Here is a 20,474-nt window from a genome sequence, read left to right as displayed (position 1 = left end):
GAGAGAGAGAGAGAGAGAGAGCAATGCGATTTGAGCGTAGAAAAACGTGTTAAAAAGTGTGAGACAAAATACTGAATTCTCGCGGGACGGTTTGTTAGAGGTGCGAGCCACGTCTACGTTCTAAACACGCGGTACGTGTTAGCACGTACGGACGGAAACATTTGGAGAAACGAAACACGACGATACCGGTGCGAGTTTGTACGCCTTTGCTTGCAAAGAAACAACCGTTCCACGCCAGAACTGAGAGCGACGAAAAAAGGCGCAGATATTATGACCAAACGTGAATTTCTTTTTCTGTAAGGCGTTTTCATTTGTCCTTCGACTCTGCGCGTATAAACTCGCGCGATAATTTCCCAGTTTATCCGGAGTCAAACAACGTTGTTCGCTGTTGCAAACTTCGACCGGAGGTCCTCTTATCGGTGACATCAAAATCAAAAGGATCGATTATTTGTTCGACGTGCGTCATTCGCGGGCCAATGCGAACTGATCGCGTAAATAGAGAAGAAACTATATGCGTGTCGATGAGATATCATCGATACGATAGTACACACCGCTGTAAATTATAATTTACATTTGATTAATTTACGCAAATTTGTACGTTCTTATCGGAGCTTTTTATTTCATCGTATTTTCATTTCGAGCGGCGTGTTTCGACTGTGATCTTGGCTTTCTCTTTGAAGGAATTTTCCTTTACTTTCGAAAAATTCTTTCAGATAAAAAAGCAAGATTAATTGGCTAACAATAAGCCGTCTGTGATAAGTTCGTATAAAGGTAAACGAATGTCGACTAAGTTTAATCCATTGCGTTCTGGTACACAACTGGGAAACTGAATTTCGCCACTTTTGTTTCTTTCATTCTCGCAGTACAGAGCGTGGAATCTGGCGACTGGTTTAATTAGAGACCCACGGCAAAAAATAGATATTATGTTCTTTGTGTATTTGATATTTTACGCGATTACCTATATCCGCTATACACGTATTATATTATGTTAATAATAGAAAGAAATACATAAGTAAAATAAATGCAACGAAAGAAACATTCGTCTACAGTATCGTCCGTTTCGAATTTCCATTCGTGTTATCTAATCTTTGAACGGTGACACTATTTATATCGATTATAGACCTTCTATTAGCGTACAGTGCCACGAGCATTACCGTATTCGATAAGAAATTAAATTGGAAAATAGAGTTGCAAATCGTAAAAGAATGCCACTCGAAACAAATAAACCAATCCAGATAAATGAAATAAACCGAAAGAACGTTATATCGTGTTATATTCGTATTTGTTTCGTTGTTTCTATTATACAAAATTATATATGTGGATTTTATTTATGTGGAAACTGCACATATCGCAAATATGAATGAAAATAGAATCGAATGCAAACAGAATTTCGTTTCTCGCGTTACGCGTATGCTTCTTTTTCAAAGAAGCAAAGCGATACTGCTTCAAACAGTGCAGTTTTAACAGGTTTCAAATAACCCTATCGTAGAAACACGAAGCTCGAAGACTCTTATCGGTATTGTCGCGTGAGAGCAAATTGAAGTAGCTTCGACTCGAAAGAAATTTAGTGCCACCATTGTTAGCGGAGACGACAACAAAAGAGGCGGGAAGAACCGTAAAACCAGGAAATTTACGTTCGATCGAGGGGAACAAACGGTTGTGATTCTTGAAAAAAACGTTTCCAACACCTGTTAACGGTCGCTATGACGAACAGTTGCAGCGATACGATATCAAGGGAAATTCGACGATTTTAACAGCTTGCTGTTTTCTTCATTGCCTTTATCCTTCGTTGCGATTGCAACACGCGACGAAGGCGAGTTAACGCGATCTGTCGCTAAGAAACCACGTTGTTCGATAAATTGCATTGGCAACATTGCAAAGTGACTGCGCATTTTATTACTAGGTGGTAATGACAAAATCCGCAATCACTTAGTTGCCAACCCGATATGTACACGCACGGCGGACTGAGAATTATCCGTTAGGATTTATAACGATAGAGACGAAAATTTGAAAAACATTGGTATGTCGCGCGTTCACTAGTTACGATCCTCTAAATTATCCGTTTAATTTGATAACGAAGCAAGTTACAATCTTCTTACGTCCTTTTCTTTCTTTTTAATTCCACGCAAAATACGATGCAATCTTTTTTACGACTAAATGAAGTAAAACACCGATTCTCTCTTTCTTCTTCGTCTTTACCTTCGTTTCCTTTTTTCCCCGAAGCATTAATATCGTAATAACCGGACGTTTCGAACGTTTCATATCCAGGAATCTCGTAAATTTCATATCCGGAATTAACAAAACGTTATTGTTGTTACGCTTTAGCAGGAAAATTTAATATGCTTGGAAGGCTTGTAAAGCAAAGAGGCAAAACGTAAATACGTAATATCGTGCATTAACAATCAATACCCGCTTGACGTTAGTGCCGCGTCCCTAATCGTTCAACTATTAATATTCACTGTCTTCCATAAACGGGCCCCCTTTCCTTGTCAGCGGTTTTTTCAAAGAAATCGTAGATACGCTCGTGAAATAACGTCCGATGACGCGTACGATGGCGCCACAGTCACAGAGCCAGAACAAGTAACGACGACGGCGATCTCAAACGCATCGATGAATCGCTCTTGCCTTCCTGGATTAGTCATCGTGTAATCGAGAGGGCCTTTGATCGGGGACAGGAAATTCGTTCGCCTCGACTGTCAGAAGAAACGAGCTCGAAAAGCACGGCGCTCGCTTCGTCCACTTCCCCTCGCTGCCTCTGCCGCGTCTTACACAAACGTCTCTTTTCTTCGGTGTAGAGTGTGTGTTGTGCCGTGAGTATCATGCTACGGCGCTTTAATCGCCTTTTCTTTCCTACCACTCGCTTTGAATAAACGAACGATGGGGGTAGAATAATAGTCTCGAAGATGTACAGGAAAGCATGCGAGTCGAAGAAACGTTGCTAAGGCGCTGGGCCGATAGTGGTGGTGGTACACTGTATCGAAGGGAACGAACGAATCCATTACACTTTGACATTTCGAGAAATGTCTGTTGCGAGTAATCGATATAAAGATTCGTATGCAGTGGCACTGCGAACTTTATCTTTGTTATATATTTATGTATTTGCTTTATATACATATTTATGTACTCGCAGTTCGCAGTCTTCGAAGGATCGTTGTCAAGTCGTTGGCTAAACACGGAGGAACGACGATTACACTAACGTAAATTTGTCCACCGTTGTTTCGTATAAAATAATTATAGACACTTCGTAATTCTTCAAATCATAAGATTGACTTAATCAGTTAGGCAACTAATGGGACGATACTTTGGAATTTTTAGGCTGAGGTATTTGTCGAAAATGACAACGTGAGTTCGTGCTCGCCATCTATATGCAGATGCGTTAGTTACAAGAAATAGTAACTAGAAGATAGTTCTAGATACAATCGATAGATTTAATCGATAGCTTCAAGATGTTCTTTTGTTTTTGTCCCTAGTCCATGTAAGAATGTGCAATAAAGGTGTTTTTGACTAAGAACGGTGTAATAGATTTATCCAAAGAATAAATTAATAGCTATTGCGATCCTACCTCTGAATAAAGAAATAAAAACGGTATTCGTGATGCTTAAAAATTAATTCGCATTTAATTGCACGCTGCGATACGCACGAATATTTTGATATATAAGCCGACACGTGTTATTAAAAACATAAATCATTCTCGGACAGTTATTGTACAGAAGGAAAGTGTATCGTAGCATATTGCGTTACACGGTAGAACCTGTACAAAGCTAGATTGAACGGTGTAATCAGGCAAAAGTATTAGCTAAGAACCTGTACAAAATTATTAGCCCACGTGAAGCTCGTTGTACGAACGTCGTAACATTCTGCCAACAATTCGGCTAAAATCGAATATAAACACTAGCCCGAGGGAAAGGTTGCTGCGAGGTATTTCCATCTTATTGTACAAAAATACGAGACGCGAAAGTTGATCTACGACGGACGGTTTATTTCAATTGTTCGCGGTAACGAACGTATTTATTCTGCTGGCGCGCTAGATTTCCACTTGCTCGAGGGGAAAACGCCATTATCATAGGGTCACGGGATAGGAAAAGCAAGGCAAGAAACGTGTAAATGTCGATTCGTCAAACGTGAGAACAAAAGCAAAAGGGGAAACGAAGGGAAGAAAGAAGGAAGGAAGGAAGGAAGGTCGATATCGTCCCTCCTTCTTTATCTTCCTCTCGCTCGTTTTCGCACGTATGAAACACAACGGATAAACGCGTGCATGAAGATTGCGCGTCCAAAGCGAGTCGCATTCTACGGTAACCGCATACCCTGCACAACCGGCTTTTTCATCATCGTCTCCTTCTTTTCTTCTCCTCCCTGCACGCGACACTTAGTCTCCGCGCGATACGAACGTGCGCTCTCGTACACAACCGTACGATCCTCTCCACTGTTGCCAATACAGAGGCTTGGTCCGTTCTCAACGAACGTCTTTCGTCTTTCGAATAAGCATAGAAAGGTTTGTGAACGAAGCAGCCACTGACGCGAAACGCGTGAAAACGGAGCAGCGGTGACGTCTAGCCGAGGCATATCGAGACGGCGAATAAGTGGCGATTTCTATTTGTATAGAGGCACCGAGCGAACTCTGGAAGCGCACGAACGAAACGAAAGTAAAGGAAACTAAATAGGAAGCCAAGGTAATAGAGAGGAACGGAAAAAACGGAAGTACAAAACGTAATCGTAGTATAAAGTTATTAAAGATTTATACAATTTAACCCGCCGCCGGCATTATGATTTTTCACTAACGCGGCCTGCATAACGGCTCTTTCATTCCCTGACCTGATTTCTTATTGTTCTGGCCTTTAAAACAATCTGAAGCAGTTCTGTTCTTACGGTCCCTAATTTACTATTGAAATGATACTTTAGCTAAATGTTTAAACGGAAAATGGGAATTTGTCTGAACGCGCGCAGTCTCGTAGTAAGCAAATATTAAAAATGGTTTTCGTGCGATCTCGCTCGTAGGACCGCGACTATTCGGAAAAATATAAAGCAATTTGTACAAAATCTACTTCTGTTTAATTATATCTTCGAGTGGATTATTTATTATCGGAAAATGAGACAGCATTTTGAAAGATAGAATGGAAGATAGTTTACAAGAATTAACTTGAAACATCGTAGAGAGTAATTTATTAAAATTGTAAGAAAGTTGCGAGATACAACGAATATTTACAGAGCAGGATTTTTGTAACAGCGTCACTTACCTAGAGACTAGAACCTGGCAAATCGGATTGCTGAAGACACAGAGTGCTTGTTTTACCTTGGTAGTATTCAGAACAGAATTGAAGCGAGTAAACAGTATTGGAGCAGACAAGCCTTGTAGGCGTTAGCTTTTTTTATCCGCGGCAGCCGCAGTGTCAGACACCTTCGTTTCGGTGAAATTAAACAATGAAAATTTCGCTCGGAACTCGGCGAGCCATTGTGCCGGCGCAGGGTTAAATAATACAGCTGGTGTACGCAGGTATATACAGGTTGCGTCAAAAAGATTAGGTCGATCTTCAAGAGTAAGTAACAGTCGTGCTCACGTGGAACGTGTATGCGAAGTAGCGAATTAATCGCGCGATACTCTGACACAGACTCTGTTAAATTCTCCGTGAGGTATTAACACCACAACTACCTATAGTTGACACGAAGTTATTTAACCGTTATTTAACCGGAAGAAGTTATTAAACCGGTCGAATCTTTAAAAAATACGTAATAATAGAATATTTGTATATTTATTGATTTATTACTTTCTTACAGAAGCAATTCCACGTGATATGTGGTAGATTTCTGATATTATTAATCCATCTGAGACCCTCAAACGAGGGTTGACTCATTTATAAAATTGTATTTAGCATCTAGCGATCGATCAGGAATTTTCCTGATATCGTCGTATCGAACGATACGCGGTAAACATTTTAAAAACCTATGGCAAGTTGTAGAAAACGAGGAAACTGGTTAATTGGGCTCCGATAAACAGATTGCAGGATCCTTTTACACTTTGACAAGTATCAGTCATCTTCACCGGTATTGGTATAAGTAGCCTTGATGCAAAGTTATTCTCAGTTTGAATAGACAAAAAACGAAATAAAATTCATTACATCATTGCGGAAAAAGATATAACGCGAAGTAAGAATTTTAAAATAAAACTGTAAAACCAGTCGATTGGACCGGTGTGGTAATTCTAGCGTCGAAGGAGCTTGCGCTGATACCCCGGTAACAACGTCTACGTACCGGATGCTCCAAAAATCTGGATCGATCAGCCAATTCACAAGTAATATCGCTCGTATTCGTTGTATGGTATGTAGCTATATAGAACCACGTGAAATATTGACACGATCGTCTCACGCAAGCTCTTGTTCGCGAAGAGCCTAGCTGGAAGAAGTGGCCCGATACCGGCGGCAACGTTGCCCGTTCACCGCGGCCGCGTTACCTTACATTTCCAGTTGCGTCGTTCTCTGTTCTTTGCCTTAGCAGAATACTACTACGCTACCCACTCTCTGTCTGCTCGCGTACTACGGCGAGCTCTACGTCACGAGCTGACCTTCCGCTTACTTTCGAACGCCGAGATCTTAGCAACGGTATCGAGAAATGGGAAACGCGACGAGGCAACAGCGGACAGATTTTTGCTCGAGACCGCGAAGCAAAGAGCCTCGAAAGAAGAAAGAAAGGGAGGAGGAAAAAGGGTAGAAAAGTTGGGAACTGGCAAGAGGAAGACTGGTAAGAGTGTAAAGACGTGGGAATTGTGCAAGGCAAGCGATATTCGTGGTTAGGCGTCGAGTAAGACGAGAGCTTCGAGTAGGCGTCATCGAATACTCCTACGACGGCGAATCGTTACGTTCTAACCGGGTGCAACGTTCTCGATGTTGAGTATCGGTCGCAAAGTTTCCTACCGATCTTACGTACGACATTTCGTTTCGTTTATCTCGCACGCGGGACAAAGTCCCGTCAAAGTACAATAAGATCACAAGTGGCTGGTCGGTGAGCCAATAGATCTCGAGTCAACAGTCTCATCGACATCGCTCGAGTATTCGAGCGGCGCTTGCCGTACAACACATTTTTACGAATATACCGCATCTGCTGATTCTTGTGGTCATGAAACACGATTATCATAATTAGACTGCTGATTTTTATGCGATCTATGAATATTTTTCCATAATATGGAAAAATATGTAAAACATCGAAATATAATACTCGTTGTGTATCATTTTTACTCGGCTAACGCCATACCCTTTAATTAGATTCCACCTTATAAATCTACATTCAGGGAACTATGGATACGCGCAAATATCCAGCCATGATTATTACTTAATTTATACCGACAACGTAGTGGAGACAGAACTTCCCATTTTTATTAATCCGGACAATTACCGCGCAGAAGTTTGGACCCGGGTAAAGTTTCTGCGACGCGGTGACCAACGAACAGGTCGCAGCCGCTATTTTTCATCTCCAGGCGTCGCAGTTCTAAAACCGATTAATCGTATTATAATCGAAAACCAAGGGGCAGGAGAAATTACTCGTTCGTTTGCCGTGGACCGCGAAATTACGAGATACAGGAGATCGTACGATATTAATAGGTGCACAAAGCACTCTCCAGCAAATCTGCGGCTGGTTTCGTTTAAAAAGTTTCTTTTCTCGTTGCAACTTTTTAATTTCTAGTTACCGAACTCTTGCTGGCTGGCTGTGCTCTGCAAGCCGGCAACTCGTTGCCACGAATAACTGCCGCACAGCTAATAAGCTACATAATAAGACGCTGGTAAACACGCGCGGGCGTCCGCCTTTTTGATCCAATAAATTACCGTCAACTGGAATTTGGTTTTCCTACTCATTAAACGCGAGATACGCGAAATACGCGGGTCATGTAATATATTCCGGGGAAACTAGCCTGATCCAAGCGCCAAGAGGTCAGCTAAGCACACCGAGTAATGGATCTACTAATTGTAAGGAGAGCCTGATGCACCGAGCTGGCGAGACACGACACGGAAAACGTTAGGCAGAATTACGATGCTTGACACGTTCGGTAGCCGTGTATTCCATCGTTGGTATGCGTTCAATTTCTAGCCTCTCTATTATTCGGTTGTTCCAAAACTTCCAACCATTTTTCACATTTTTATGTCCTGTATATGAGAAATTGTTCGTCCTATCGTACACCGTACGAAGACCAAAGGGAAAAAATAACGATCTCTTTTTTTTTGTTGTTGATTTTCTAATTTCGATATTATCAGATAGAAGAGAGTATTTTAAAACATAGTTATACAGTTGGGAAGAAGGATTCTCAAGTCCAATAGAAGTAGCAGGATAGATCTACGAAATTTGATAACAAGCCAATGGTAGGATAGTGTGTGCGTAGATACGAAGAATGAAAATGAAATAAAACGATAGAAACCGGTGATGCCAGATTTTCAAATCGTTTCTCTGTAAAACGCGAGAAACCTGATTTAATGCGATCTTCGTACGAAGATCCACAGAAACGTGATACGTAAATACATTTCTGATCCGCTGATCTAACAATCTTAACATAAGCTATTAAAAAAAAAAGGATACATCGTTGCTGGAGGAATTGACCGATCGATAAACATCTCGTAAGACTCGTCGATATTTTTGTTCGTTATTCTAATAGCTAACCGACGCGAAACTAAAAGGAAAACGACGTATAATTGGATAATCGCGTTATTTAAATCCACGCGGAGATTCGATCGATAAATCATTCTATAACGGAGTACACCTTAGACGTTGTATTTTGTAGAAATATCAGGTAGAACAATTTCAAACGATGGGAATTGTTGCAGTGTTTCTTTTAAACAGATTGCCAATTAATTCGGATCTTGGGAAAATGAACAGAATGTACGTAGAACTGGCGCTGTATAGTTTAAATCCGCATTGCTCAAAGGCCGGCTGTACTCTGTTGCTGGTACACGCGGTTGCTTTCAAGAAAGATTAAGAAAAAGGAGCGACGTTACGACAATGTAACCGCTTTTGAAGCGTAACTTGTTGCGGGGTAATTGCACGCAAGAGTAATAGCATCGCGTCAGAATAACGCGAGCATTTGCGAAATAGCAGCTTCGTGATCTTAGTCGAAACGAGCTAATCCCATTTACGTTCTCCCAGACGAATTTCTGGAACGCGCGTCCGGAATAAAAGAGACGCGCTACGAAAACGCCGAAGACGGGCTTCGCGTCATTGCCAAGTATTCGTTTTATGAGTTTCTACGACCGGACCATCGTAACCTTTTCTTCGAACTCAATCGAACGGAAATTCCCTGCAGTACGAACCGACGTAAGACTCAACTTGGTCAGGATTTCCGCAACTATTTCTTTCTTAAAATAATAATGTTACAGAAAGAGAGGTAAACGTTTGACTGTGGAACAATCGTAGATTTAAAGAACTTGCCTCTAATTAGATGTGAATTTTCGTCTTCTGATTTCGGGTTACAGAGTCGATTACCGAACAACCTGGATTTAACGCTAGAACTACCGATAGTTGACACGAAGCTATTTCTAGCAAAACCAGTCGAATGACTGGTTTTTAAAAAATACGTAATAATAGAATATTTGTATATTTATTGATTTATTACTTTCTTACAGAAGCAATTGCACGTTGTGTGGTAGATTTCTGGTATTATTCATCCATCTGGGACCCTTAAACGAGGGTTGACACATTTATAAAATTGTATTTGGTTAGCATCTAGCGATCGATCCGGAATTTTCCTGATAACTGATATCGTCGTATCGAACGATACGTAAAAATTTTAAAAACGTGTGGCAAGTTGTAGAAAACGAGGAAACTGGTTAATTGAGCTCCGATAAACAGATTGCAGGATCCTTTTACACTTTGACAAGTACCAGTCATCTTCACTGGTATTGGTATAAGTAGTTTTGATGCAGAATTATTTTCAATTTGAATAAATACATACATTAATAATAAATACATAAATACATACATAATAATACATTGTATTATTCTTTCAGTCATCGTGTCTTTCCGCGAAAGTCATTACATCATTGCGGAAAAAAATATAACATGAAGCAGGAATTTTAAAAGAAGATCGTAAAACTAATCAATTTGACTGGTGTGATAGTTCTAGTGTTAAATAACGAGAATCACATTTTACGTGGATTTCTTTTTGAAATGTAGATTACCCGTTAGAATAATTAATAAAGATATCGACGTGCAACAAGTTCTACGAGCTGATTATAGCTCGGTTTTGCGTAGATGCCGATGAAACTTCACCAGGGAAGAGACAATTTGCAGAGACGTGTACTGGAAGATTAGCTCGGAAGATGGATCGGTTAGAATATCCTCGATGACAATGGAAGCAGAATGTTTCTGTGGCAGGGAACAATCCAAGAGCGTAACGTTGGTTAAATACCAACAGGAAAATTGTATCATCTGGTTATCAAACGTTCAACGAACAAACATACGAGAAAGGCGAAGAAATTTCAATAAAGCAAACTGCGAACCATTTCCCGAGAATAACAGCAACGCGGACAGATGTTAAATTCGTTTTAAAGCAAACCGTTTGAGGGATTTTTCCACTCAAACGTGTTCCTATTTCAGTGAAACTTACTTAACGTTTTATCGCTATCGTTGACAGTTATCTCGAGGCTCGACAACGATTATCCAACTAAATCTCGATATAATATCACGTATCGAAATTAATTACTCGCTACTCGCGATGTTAAATGCGTATTTTCCGGTTTGTCGGTCGAAAAGAGAAAGCAACGAAAAGAAATAATCTCTGATAGCCGCGCATCGATCGTGGCCGCAATCTCCTCTTTTCTCGTTGTTTCCTCCGGGGAAAAAGGAACGACGAGAAAAATCAAACGAACGAAGAATACTGTATGCTTTGACGAGGCAACGGCTCAGGACGATCGATCGTTAGACGGGAAATGGGAAATGGGAAACGGGACACGCGCTCCGAAAATCTACACGCGAATCACATCGCTTGCATGCGCGTGTCACGAATCACGCTCATCATAAACGACTGTCAGTCGACGCCGAACGATTTTCAAATGCAAATGTATTTCGCTCGGAATGGACGTCATCGTCGCGTTCGAGCGGTCGTTTCTGACGGACGGCAGCCAGCCAGTACAGTTCTAAACACGATAGCCTCCACCTCTAAATCCAGCCAATTAGAACGGATTCGGCGATAATAATACGGGTGACATGAATTAATGCCGGCCGTGCATCGAAACAGCGTGATCTTCGCGTGTCTGCTCCTCTTCTTTACGATTTTTTCTCTCTTTCCTTTCTTCTGCCTCTTCTCCTCCTATCAAAGCAGATCGAAATAATTTAACGAGGAATCAACTATATCGGTGGAACTCCATTTGTAGGAATGAAAATTTAGTTTGCGTCCAATTCGATGAATCGCCGCCAATTGAATCTGCTAATCTGAACGCGAATGGCTATTAAACATAGCGAGGCTAAATTCGTGGTACGAGCGAGACGAGCAGCGAATCAACTAAAATGTAGCGTAGCCGAAAATGAGACGAGAGATTGTCTGGAACAATAAAATTGCGTCGAGTCGTTTCGTATTCGAGAAAATCGAGTTTGAGAACTTGTCAAGTAAACGTGAGTTTGCCCGATTCCACGGACTCCTGCTAATTGAATCGGCTAATCTGAATGTGAATTGCTATTATACGAGTACATCGCGGGCATAAATTCGCGGCATCGGCGAGGTCAGGATGATTCCATGACTCAAAATGCCACGGAGAAGCAAGAACAACGAAATCGCGTTAGAGGCTGCATATTGGAAAAAATCGAGATTGGAAACCTAATCTAGACAGAAGTAGATAATCGAGAGGAGGTTATTTCACGCGCGAAACCGAATTGGAAATGTAAAGTAAGAGTTGCACGATCGTTTGGAGGGCGTGAGATTGAAGCGCGTTTAATTAACGCTATTACGTGGTTAATTTATAGCATGTTCGAAAGAATAATTGACTTGCAGTTAGTTTTACGTCGATTTTTGATTTACTCGAATTATTGGAAAACGTAGCTGCCTTCTTATCGCAACAACCCGTTCAAGTTTCATTATACGAACTTCGAGTATACGAACTGTTTGCTTCCAATGGCTTTAGACAAATAAAGTTTCACCGTCCAAACGATATTACGCGAATTGGAATAAGAACGTGTACGCGTTCGTCCTTTGGCTATGACCAGGTCAAGAGAACCAAAGTGGCGCAACGCGGCTCCCAAACGTGTGATTTTCTTCTACACTTCCAGATCAACGCTCGAACGATGCAGACATCCGAGAGAAAGTACGAAGAGTGACGAAGCGCGGCACGATGAAATAGAACGAAACATTTTTTCCAGCAAGTATGTATGTATATAGTTGGAATTTGGATTACCGTTGCTCGTCTTATTGTCTCTTTAATTCTTCGTACTTACGAGCATCGATTTATCGAGCAAGCGTAACTAGACAAACAACACCGATACCTTTTTACGCCATTTTTTTTTTAACCATGATAAGCTGAGATAGCGTTGGCGAGTATCGAGAAAGCTATACAACAGGGTGTCTCGTAACGTTACAACCAATATTTCAGAGACCGATTCAGTATACAAAAAGGATTCACATTTGACTTTGTTTAGGAAATATAGCAAAATTTTGCGTTCTGTTATCCCGTATCCGATTACCGATGTTTCTGAAAATTTCTGTTTCTATGACCATCGCTAAAATAAAAAAAGAAAAAGAATAGAACGTAGATAAAAATCGTTCGTCCCTTAAATCTAAATATTACGAGTATTTTATTTTTGACATTTCCTATATTCTTGCGTATTACCTACATTTCGTATAACCAAATTTTCCATAAATACATAAACATTCGCGCATCATTGTTTACACTCCAATCATTCTTGATTACTCTTTCCGATATCTCCTGATATTTCTGAAATTTGTTGAAATACTTGTTCGATTTTGTATCGGAGTATTTTAACATTTCCGATAGGAATTGCGTACACGTACACAACGCAGTTCAAAATATCGCCGCCAAATAAAAATCCAATAAATTGAAATTGAATGAGAGTTGGGCTCGTGCAGCTGAATCATATACTTATTACAATACAAAATCCGCCGCATATCATGAAACAAAGCAAGACGTATACCGCGATGAAATTTTTCATTCTTTTTTACATGTCGAATCAAGTCTTGGAAATGACATCGCACGTTACCAGACACCCTGTATATGGTGGTTTCATTTTATCACAGATCAATATCAATATTTGTAGCTTATCACTATCGAGGGACTACTGACGACAGGCTGCAATCATTCCTCGCGACTGTATTATCGAACGATCGTAGATCGATCGCAGCGGTGACTAAGCTGCGATCAAGAAATTTTTCGATTGGAAATACGCACCAAGAAATAGTCTCTTCAATCTCATCTTGCTTCTTACGTTCTCCATAGTCGCAAAATCGGTTTTACGTTGATTTTTAAGTTCCCAGAATAGAAATCTAGTCGTATAATACGCGCAATAATTAGACGCTTTGTAAACGAAAACATAGACGAGTCTTTAATCAAAATTTGTAAAAAAGTCTTAAAAAAAATTTATTTGCAAGTTACGTTACGGTAGTTATGTCTTCGGAGTGCAATTTCCGAAAAATAGAGAATCTAGAGTTTTTACGAATACTACTGTATATGCGTGTACATGCTGTACATGAGATATAGTACACATTGGACTATGCCGAAATTCCATATAACTTTTTCCTACGAACATTTTATAAGTATATTTGATACGAACATTTTCTACACATATTTGGTTATATATTTTATAACCACGTAATTTATACGCAAATACGCTATTATATATACTATAACGATATTCGGTGGATCGCAGAAATGAAAAATTTAAAGTTTCGCGATTGCATGAAACTGAAACTCTTGTTCTATGTACACAACGAGACAACGTACGCTCTGTATCTGCATTTTCAAGAAAATGCAGTACGAACACGTTTAGGTAAGAATTGGCCTAGTACGCGTCTACGATCAACTTTCTGCCTTATTCTGATCGGAAACGAAACATCTCTTGCGAACAAATTTTATCGTACATTTTCCACGTGTCTTCGCGCGTACAATAATCTCCTTTGATACCTTATAATCTGATTCGTCGATGCGAAGGAATTGGAGATTCGTTAAAAAATTTAGTGGGCGATCGCTAAAGCTCGGTGGTTCCCTGTACAAGCTGTACACCTACGAGAAACGGCCGGCGACCCCGACGCACCGCTCTTTGTCCTCTCGATTCTCTCCTCTTTGCTTGCTGTCCTCGCTCCCTTTCTTTCCTTCCTTCCAACCGTGATCCTGCGTCTTCCTTCCTCCCCCCATTCTCCTCGTTTCTCTCTACATCTTTATTGTTCCTCGTGTACCATGGAACAGCCGGTCCTTTCTTCGCCGATCACGTTGCTCCTTGCAAGTTATTTCCTTTTACCCTCCATCCTTAGCCATTCATTTACCGTTAAAATATATTACTTTCAGTCAAAAACCTATCCTTCTTAATTTACCAACTAAAAATAAAATTGTTGTTTGACGCTATTAGTCCGCACAGGTGCGTCTTTACACTGCTGTTCGTGAACAACTTTTTGCCCGTTTATTAATTGTTTGCTTACTGTTCCCCGGCAATTGGTCATGTTGTACATTTTCGTGAACATTGTTCAAATAGCTACGAACACTATTATCTAGATATCTCTAGTGCTCACGGTAACATGTTGAGTCATTGAGCGCGGATGACTATATGGTAGTGTCATAGCCCGGTTGATCCCGGAGACGGGTGACGCCACGTTGGCGTCATCTGCAGTCAACGTTTTAACAGTTAACACGTTACAGGCAGAGTAGTTGCTCGAGTAATTTCCATCAGTGACTGGTCCTTTTTTCAATAATCGACGACAAATGATTTTTTCTAGGACGCCAGTGTGGACTCAGCGGTCATTTTAAAGTATCGAGAGAAAGGAATCTCGGTCATACCGGATGACCAGTGACAAAATTTGGCTCCCCAACCAATGCGTCGAGGATGAACGAATCTCAGAAGATTCGAATCTAATCGACTGAACTCGGTGAACTGACTACTACCGAGAGTTACATTCGAATCGCGTGATTCTTTGCCTATTTACATTGCTAAATCTACTTTATCCCCCGACCATTCCCTTCCCTTCTTTGACAGAGTTTCTTCAGAAAATCGCCAATTTCCTCAAGCTAAAATGCTTCTTATTCTCTTTCGTACAAACGTCACACGATGATTTTCAACGTAAAGGTACGAACACAAAGCGACGTACATATGCAAAACACAGGCGAACCCGTTTCATCGGTTAGATAGGCACGTAAAGGTCCGATAGTCGAAGGCGGGATTTTCATTACGTAATCTCAACCTAGTTTAAAAGCGCTTCTATGACAGAACAAAATAAGGAAACTACGTTCTTTAAAGTACTCGTTTTTACGCAGACTTCCTTCGGGCGAACAGAGGCTCGAACGAAACGGAACTCGATAGAAGCTAGCGTAGTACAAATTTTGAATGTAATATTTATGTACGTTTTCCAATTTAAATCCCGCGCCGTTTCGAAATCACTTCGATATAATCGCAATCAAAACGATACTAAGTCGGAATTGAAGCATCGTACGGACAAATCAATGAAAATAAATAGGAAAATAAAAGAGAATTTATAAATAACGCTTAAATCTTTCATTATGAAGAAAGTATACGTAATATGTAAGTATATTTATATATATATAAGCTTTTAGAAATATAGAACAATCATTTAGTAAAAGCACTTGAATAAATTCTGTTATATTTCATTAATTAAGCAATTATACAGAAGGGGATCAATTATCGAAACGCCAAGTGACAAGACAATTGATTGATGGAAAATTTGGGGACAGTCGCTCGTAAGAAAAGTGGAGAAATAAGAATAGAAACTGAAATAAAACGTCACGTTTTTTATTCTATTTAATACTGATTTTTATAAGATAGGCCAATATAAAATTGTCTGTCAGATAAAAACACTGTTATTCGATTATTCGAACGTAGCTCATATTTAGTTTGGACCTAACCCCAACCTAACCTCAAATATATAAATGTTTAGATATTTTTTATTAGCAAACACTGCTACGATCTATGCATAAAAATAGTTAGCATATTTTTAACAAAGCCACGTTCTACGAAATGTAATACGTTACACATCAATCAATTCGCTGTAACGAGTAGAAAAATCTTGGGAAAATAAACAATGAAAAATTCTAAAATTAACCAACATGTTTGTATCTAATTTCTAACTAATTTAATAGGAAAAACACTACTGATAATCGATCTTGAATTATTCGAAGTAATATTCATATTATATTTATTTTCAAATTCAAACATTAAAGATATTAGAAAAAAACCGACTCGTCGAAAATTATCTCGTTCTATCTTTGTTGGCCAGAAATTGATCTACGTCAACTAAACTCCATTTCCCTTGTTTATTTTTATTGGATATAAAATTATTAGTGCGTTTTTTGATAATAACGAATGGAATCGATTATTATATCGAATTAGATAGATATTTTAATATGAAGTATACACAGAAAAAACGTAACAAATCCTTTTAGAAATATGTGGATTATACATCTACAAAGTTTCATAACAAACCAGTGGTATAGTGTTACATCAATATTTTCGAAATGTTCGGGACAATGACGAAGATATATATATTTAATACCCAAGTTGAATAAATGTAAAATTGAATGACACATATTGAATTTTAAACTGTAATTTATCATATTTTTCTCTTGCGATCTTCGTATGATATTTCATTGGCTAGAATGCAATCAATACATATCTATCCGTCATCGTTGAAAAATACGAATATTTTTATAATAAAACATTTTAATAACAATAATCTATCGCAGAATAATTTTGACATTTTCGTAATATACGCATTAAAAGAATCGATTGCTATGTAATATATATTGCTATAATTTATTGATATATAATATATTATATTTTGTGAAAACGTGCCTCTTCTATAAGCATAGCAAAGTGCTTTTAGTTCCTAGAGTAGCACAGCGAAAACTTAAAGCTAAGAATAACAGGAAAAGTGAAAGCTGTACAGGTTGGTAGCATCGGTGGTTGGTATCGTTGGTAGCGTCAACGGTGTCGGTAATTCACGAATCAGTTTTTGTCGTTTGACATTTTGCATAATCCGAATCGATTTGTTTACTTCGGTTCACGGTCCACTACGGTGTTTGAGAATCTCGAACAACAAAGGCGGAAAAAAATGGACTGGTAGGGAAACAAGAGAGGAAGAAAAAAGAGAGAAGCCATACTGCGTGGCGCGCGCGACGACGTTGCTGTTACTGCTGCAGCTTAAGCTGCATTCTTTCGTGAGAAGGAAAAGAGCAGAAACGTTAGAGCGAGAAAGTGTGGGGGAGGAGAAGAAGAGGGTTGACAGACGGGGACAAGGAGATGGTGACGAGAGGAGAGGAGAGAGATGGAAGGGGGAGGATAAGGAGGGAAAAATCCGAGGAATGTACCAAGAGAGCACTTTGAAATCGGTTGGCAGTGGTTTAAGATTACGCCGAGTAAGGTTCCTCGAAGGCCTCTCTCGAATCTTCTCCAACCGAATCCTTATGCGGCCAAGTCGGCGAAATGGAACGCGACCCTGATTGCCGCCGCGCAACCCGACGTCTCACGTTCAAACGAATCTAGCATCGATTAAACTTAATAAAAAGCTAACGTGTTTCTCTCGACCTGGCGATCAGCTTCTTTCAATGGACCTCGACAAAAAGAATTTGCGTTCCGTCTCATCTCCGCTTCCTCCCACTGCTACAATTAAATTCAATTATACCTCCCCACTCGTCTCATCGTCACACGCAATAACGCATCGACAGGAGATCGATTCGTCGAAAATCCTATTTCTTTGCTTATTGTGTTATTTCGATTTGTTAAATGATAGAGTTATAAATTTACAATCTTGTGATATGTGGATGTTGTTCATTGAAAAGAACGCAAGGTAGTAAAAGGAAAAAAAGAAGTTGAGGAAATATTGGAAGCTTCTCACGGGCAAAGGCGCACCCTTTCTATCAAAGTATCGCTACGAGTGTAACTTGGTTCCCTCAGTTTTCTCAGGGTACGCATTTCGTATCGGTCGACGCTATACCTTGCTACCCGATATCTCCAACCAAGAAAAACAGAACCTTGCTACTGGTTTTGCGTTACGAAAGTGGAAAGAAGACATGGTTCGAGCGTTCGATGCGAACCGACAACATCTTATCACGTTCCCAGACATTCCCTTCGTTAACTAAACCTGTCGGTGGATAAAAATGTACGAGAAGATTGATATCTAGATACATTCACCTGACTTGCCCTGAACATTTCGAAATTATTATATTAATCGATTAGTCTCTATTGGAAGAAAACGAGAGATTGGGATAGAAAACGCATACCGATTCGTACGTTATTTCTAAGCGTCGAGAGGCCTCTCAGAGATATATTTATCTTATGAACGCGGCCTAAGGCCCCAGTTCCCCCCACCCTATTGCACGGCTGGCCTCGTCGACGGACTACGAATAACCGCGCATGCGCTGCAGGACAAAACGTTATAAACACACGCACCGTTCTCGTTTTCTCGACACATGCGAGTACTACACTCACAAACGCTCTTGCGTGTACACACACAAGCGTGACGAGCACGCACGTATATACAGGTAGAAAAGCATCACGATAATAGTCTTTGAAAGACACGATCTACTCACCGAGAGCTCCATAAAGAAGTAGAAACGACAGCAAAAGATGCGGAGGCCTCGCCCAGGCCCGTATAACCTGCCTGCTAGCATGCTGTCGCGACATGTTTCCCTCTTCCTCTCTCGTTGGTCCTTTCCCTTGGCTTCCTGGCTGGATGTTCCGGCCGGAGCAACCACGCTGTCGCTCCTTTTTCGTCTTGTCTATCTCGTACGTTTATCACCAATACGAATTCCTTTCTTTGATCGTTGAAAACTTTCAACGATCACTAAAGTACATCACTACGGGTGCACATGGTTCTCATGATCCTTAGTTTCCTTTTCCCCCTCCTCCCTCTCTGCGTTTCTTCGCTTCACACGGTGAACAAAACACCCGTTACACACTGCACTCGAAGGAACAAACGATAAACCAAAAGACAACACCAGCGAACGCTACCCTCGGAAGACCGACGCCGCAGAAACGCGCCTACCCGACTGAACGACGAGGACGCGCGATTCGTTCGCGGTACCCTGTGCTTTCCAGCTTACTCGCTGCCTGCCTGCCTCCTGCCTGCCTGCCTGCTTGCTTGCTTGCTTCCTTGCCTGCTCGCCTGCCCCGAATACCGTCCCTACCATTCGCGCCCCTTCCCCACTTTAACAATTCCCCTCTCCCGTGTTTCCCTACCTCCCCGCTAGTCCATAGTTCGTGCCGACTCGCCGCTGATCAAACCCCTCTCCTCCGACCCCGCATTACCAATCCCATCGCCAGCATACAAACAGACCTTCCCCCACCACTTGCTAACTACTTGTTGATCTTCCAGGAACGAATAGACGATTCGTCGAACCTCGTGCTTTTACTTTTTCTTATTTTTTGCTCCATTTCCATTTGTATGCATAAATTTATTGAAAATGCGATTTAACGTAATACTTGTGACACGAAATGTAAGTATCTTGGGTATAGTAAAATGTTAGAAATTCATAATTGTATTCGCTGTACATTTACGTTGAAGAAATTAGAGGAGCTCGCTATGGTATTCTAGTGTATTATTATTTCTTCTGTTCCCTTTGTGTGCTTCTTTATCTTTTATTTTATTTACCTTTCGTTCTGTTTAATTGCATTTTGCGCTTGACCGAAATGGAACAACTCTTTGAAATACATTTCTGGAAATACAGCATTGCATCATTCCTAAATGAATCGTCAGGTTGTTATACCTAGATGAGATAATACAATTACTCGATAATTACCGAATTTTTCGAAGAAATTCGACGCGTCGTATTTGTACAGTTATCTACCTGTTGCCGCGAACGTGGCCATCGAACGCTCTGTGGTGTATGACGGATAGAAAAAGGCGATAAAAATCAATGAAGAGCGGAGAACGTTGAATCGAATTGAATCGATGTAAGTAAATATCGATATTGATTGTTAAATTCTCAAGCACGAAGTACTTCGTAGGAAATATTGTTCCAGAGCATCTCAAATAACTGGAGTTCACTAATCGTAAGTTTAACCCTAACCTAATCATATTTTTCTATCGTTAAGAAACATTTCAAATTTAAGGAAAACGTAAAAGAATTGTTATTGTCTGATATGCATGACTTTTTATTTGAATTTTACGCTGAACATATTCTTAAAATACTACAAATCTCTTTTTGAGCTGTGTATAAAGTGAGGTTGGAACATGAAAAAATCAAGAACTGCAGCAAAGTTAATCTATTAAAGACGGAACAGTGAAATACATAATACGAAAATGCGACATAATTATAAATAAAAAACAAGGTAAA

At 40.1% G+C, this 20,474-nt stretch overlaps 1 protein-coding gene across 1 annotated transcript in view; it reads right to left on the bottom strand.

Moving 5' to 3' along the window:
- Nucleotides 1-19,297, bottom strand: part of shg (DE-cadherin) — a 91,210-nt gene extending 71,913 nt beyond the window's left edge. Inside the window, exon 1 of the mRNA XM_069122313.1 lies at nucleotides 18,729-19,297. Coding sequence (XP_068978414.1) covers nucleotides 18,729-18,822 — 94 coding nt within the window. The 5' untranslated portion in view covers nucleotides 18,823-19,297. The remainder of the gene's footprint in view (nucleotides 1-18,728) is intronic.
- Between the last annotated feature and the right edge of the window lie 1,177 nt (nucleotides 19,298-20,474).

This window comes from Bombus flavifrons, chromosome 10 (genome assembly GCF_040668555.2).
Source record: "Bombus flavifrons isolate JBK064 chromosome 10, iyBomFlav1_principal, whole genome shotgun sequence".
Classification (NCBI taxonomy): domain Eukaryota; kingdom Metazoa; phylum Arthropoda; class Insecta; order Hymenoptera; family Apidae; genus Bombus; species Bombus flavifrons.
Note: the sequence above shows the minus strand (reverse complement) of the source record. Positions and strands in the feature narration are given on the sequence as shown.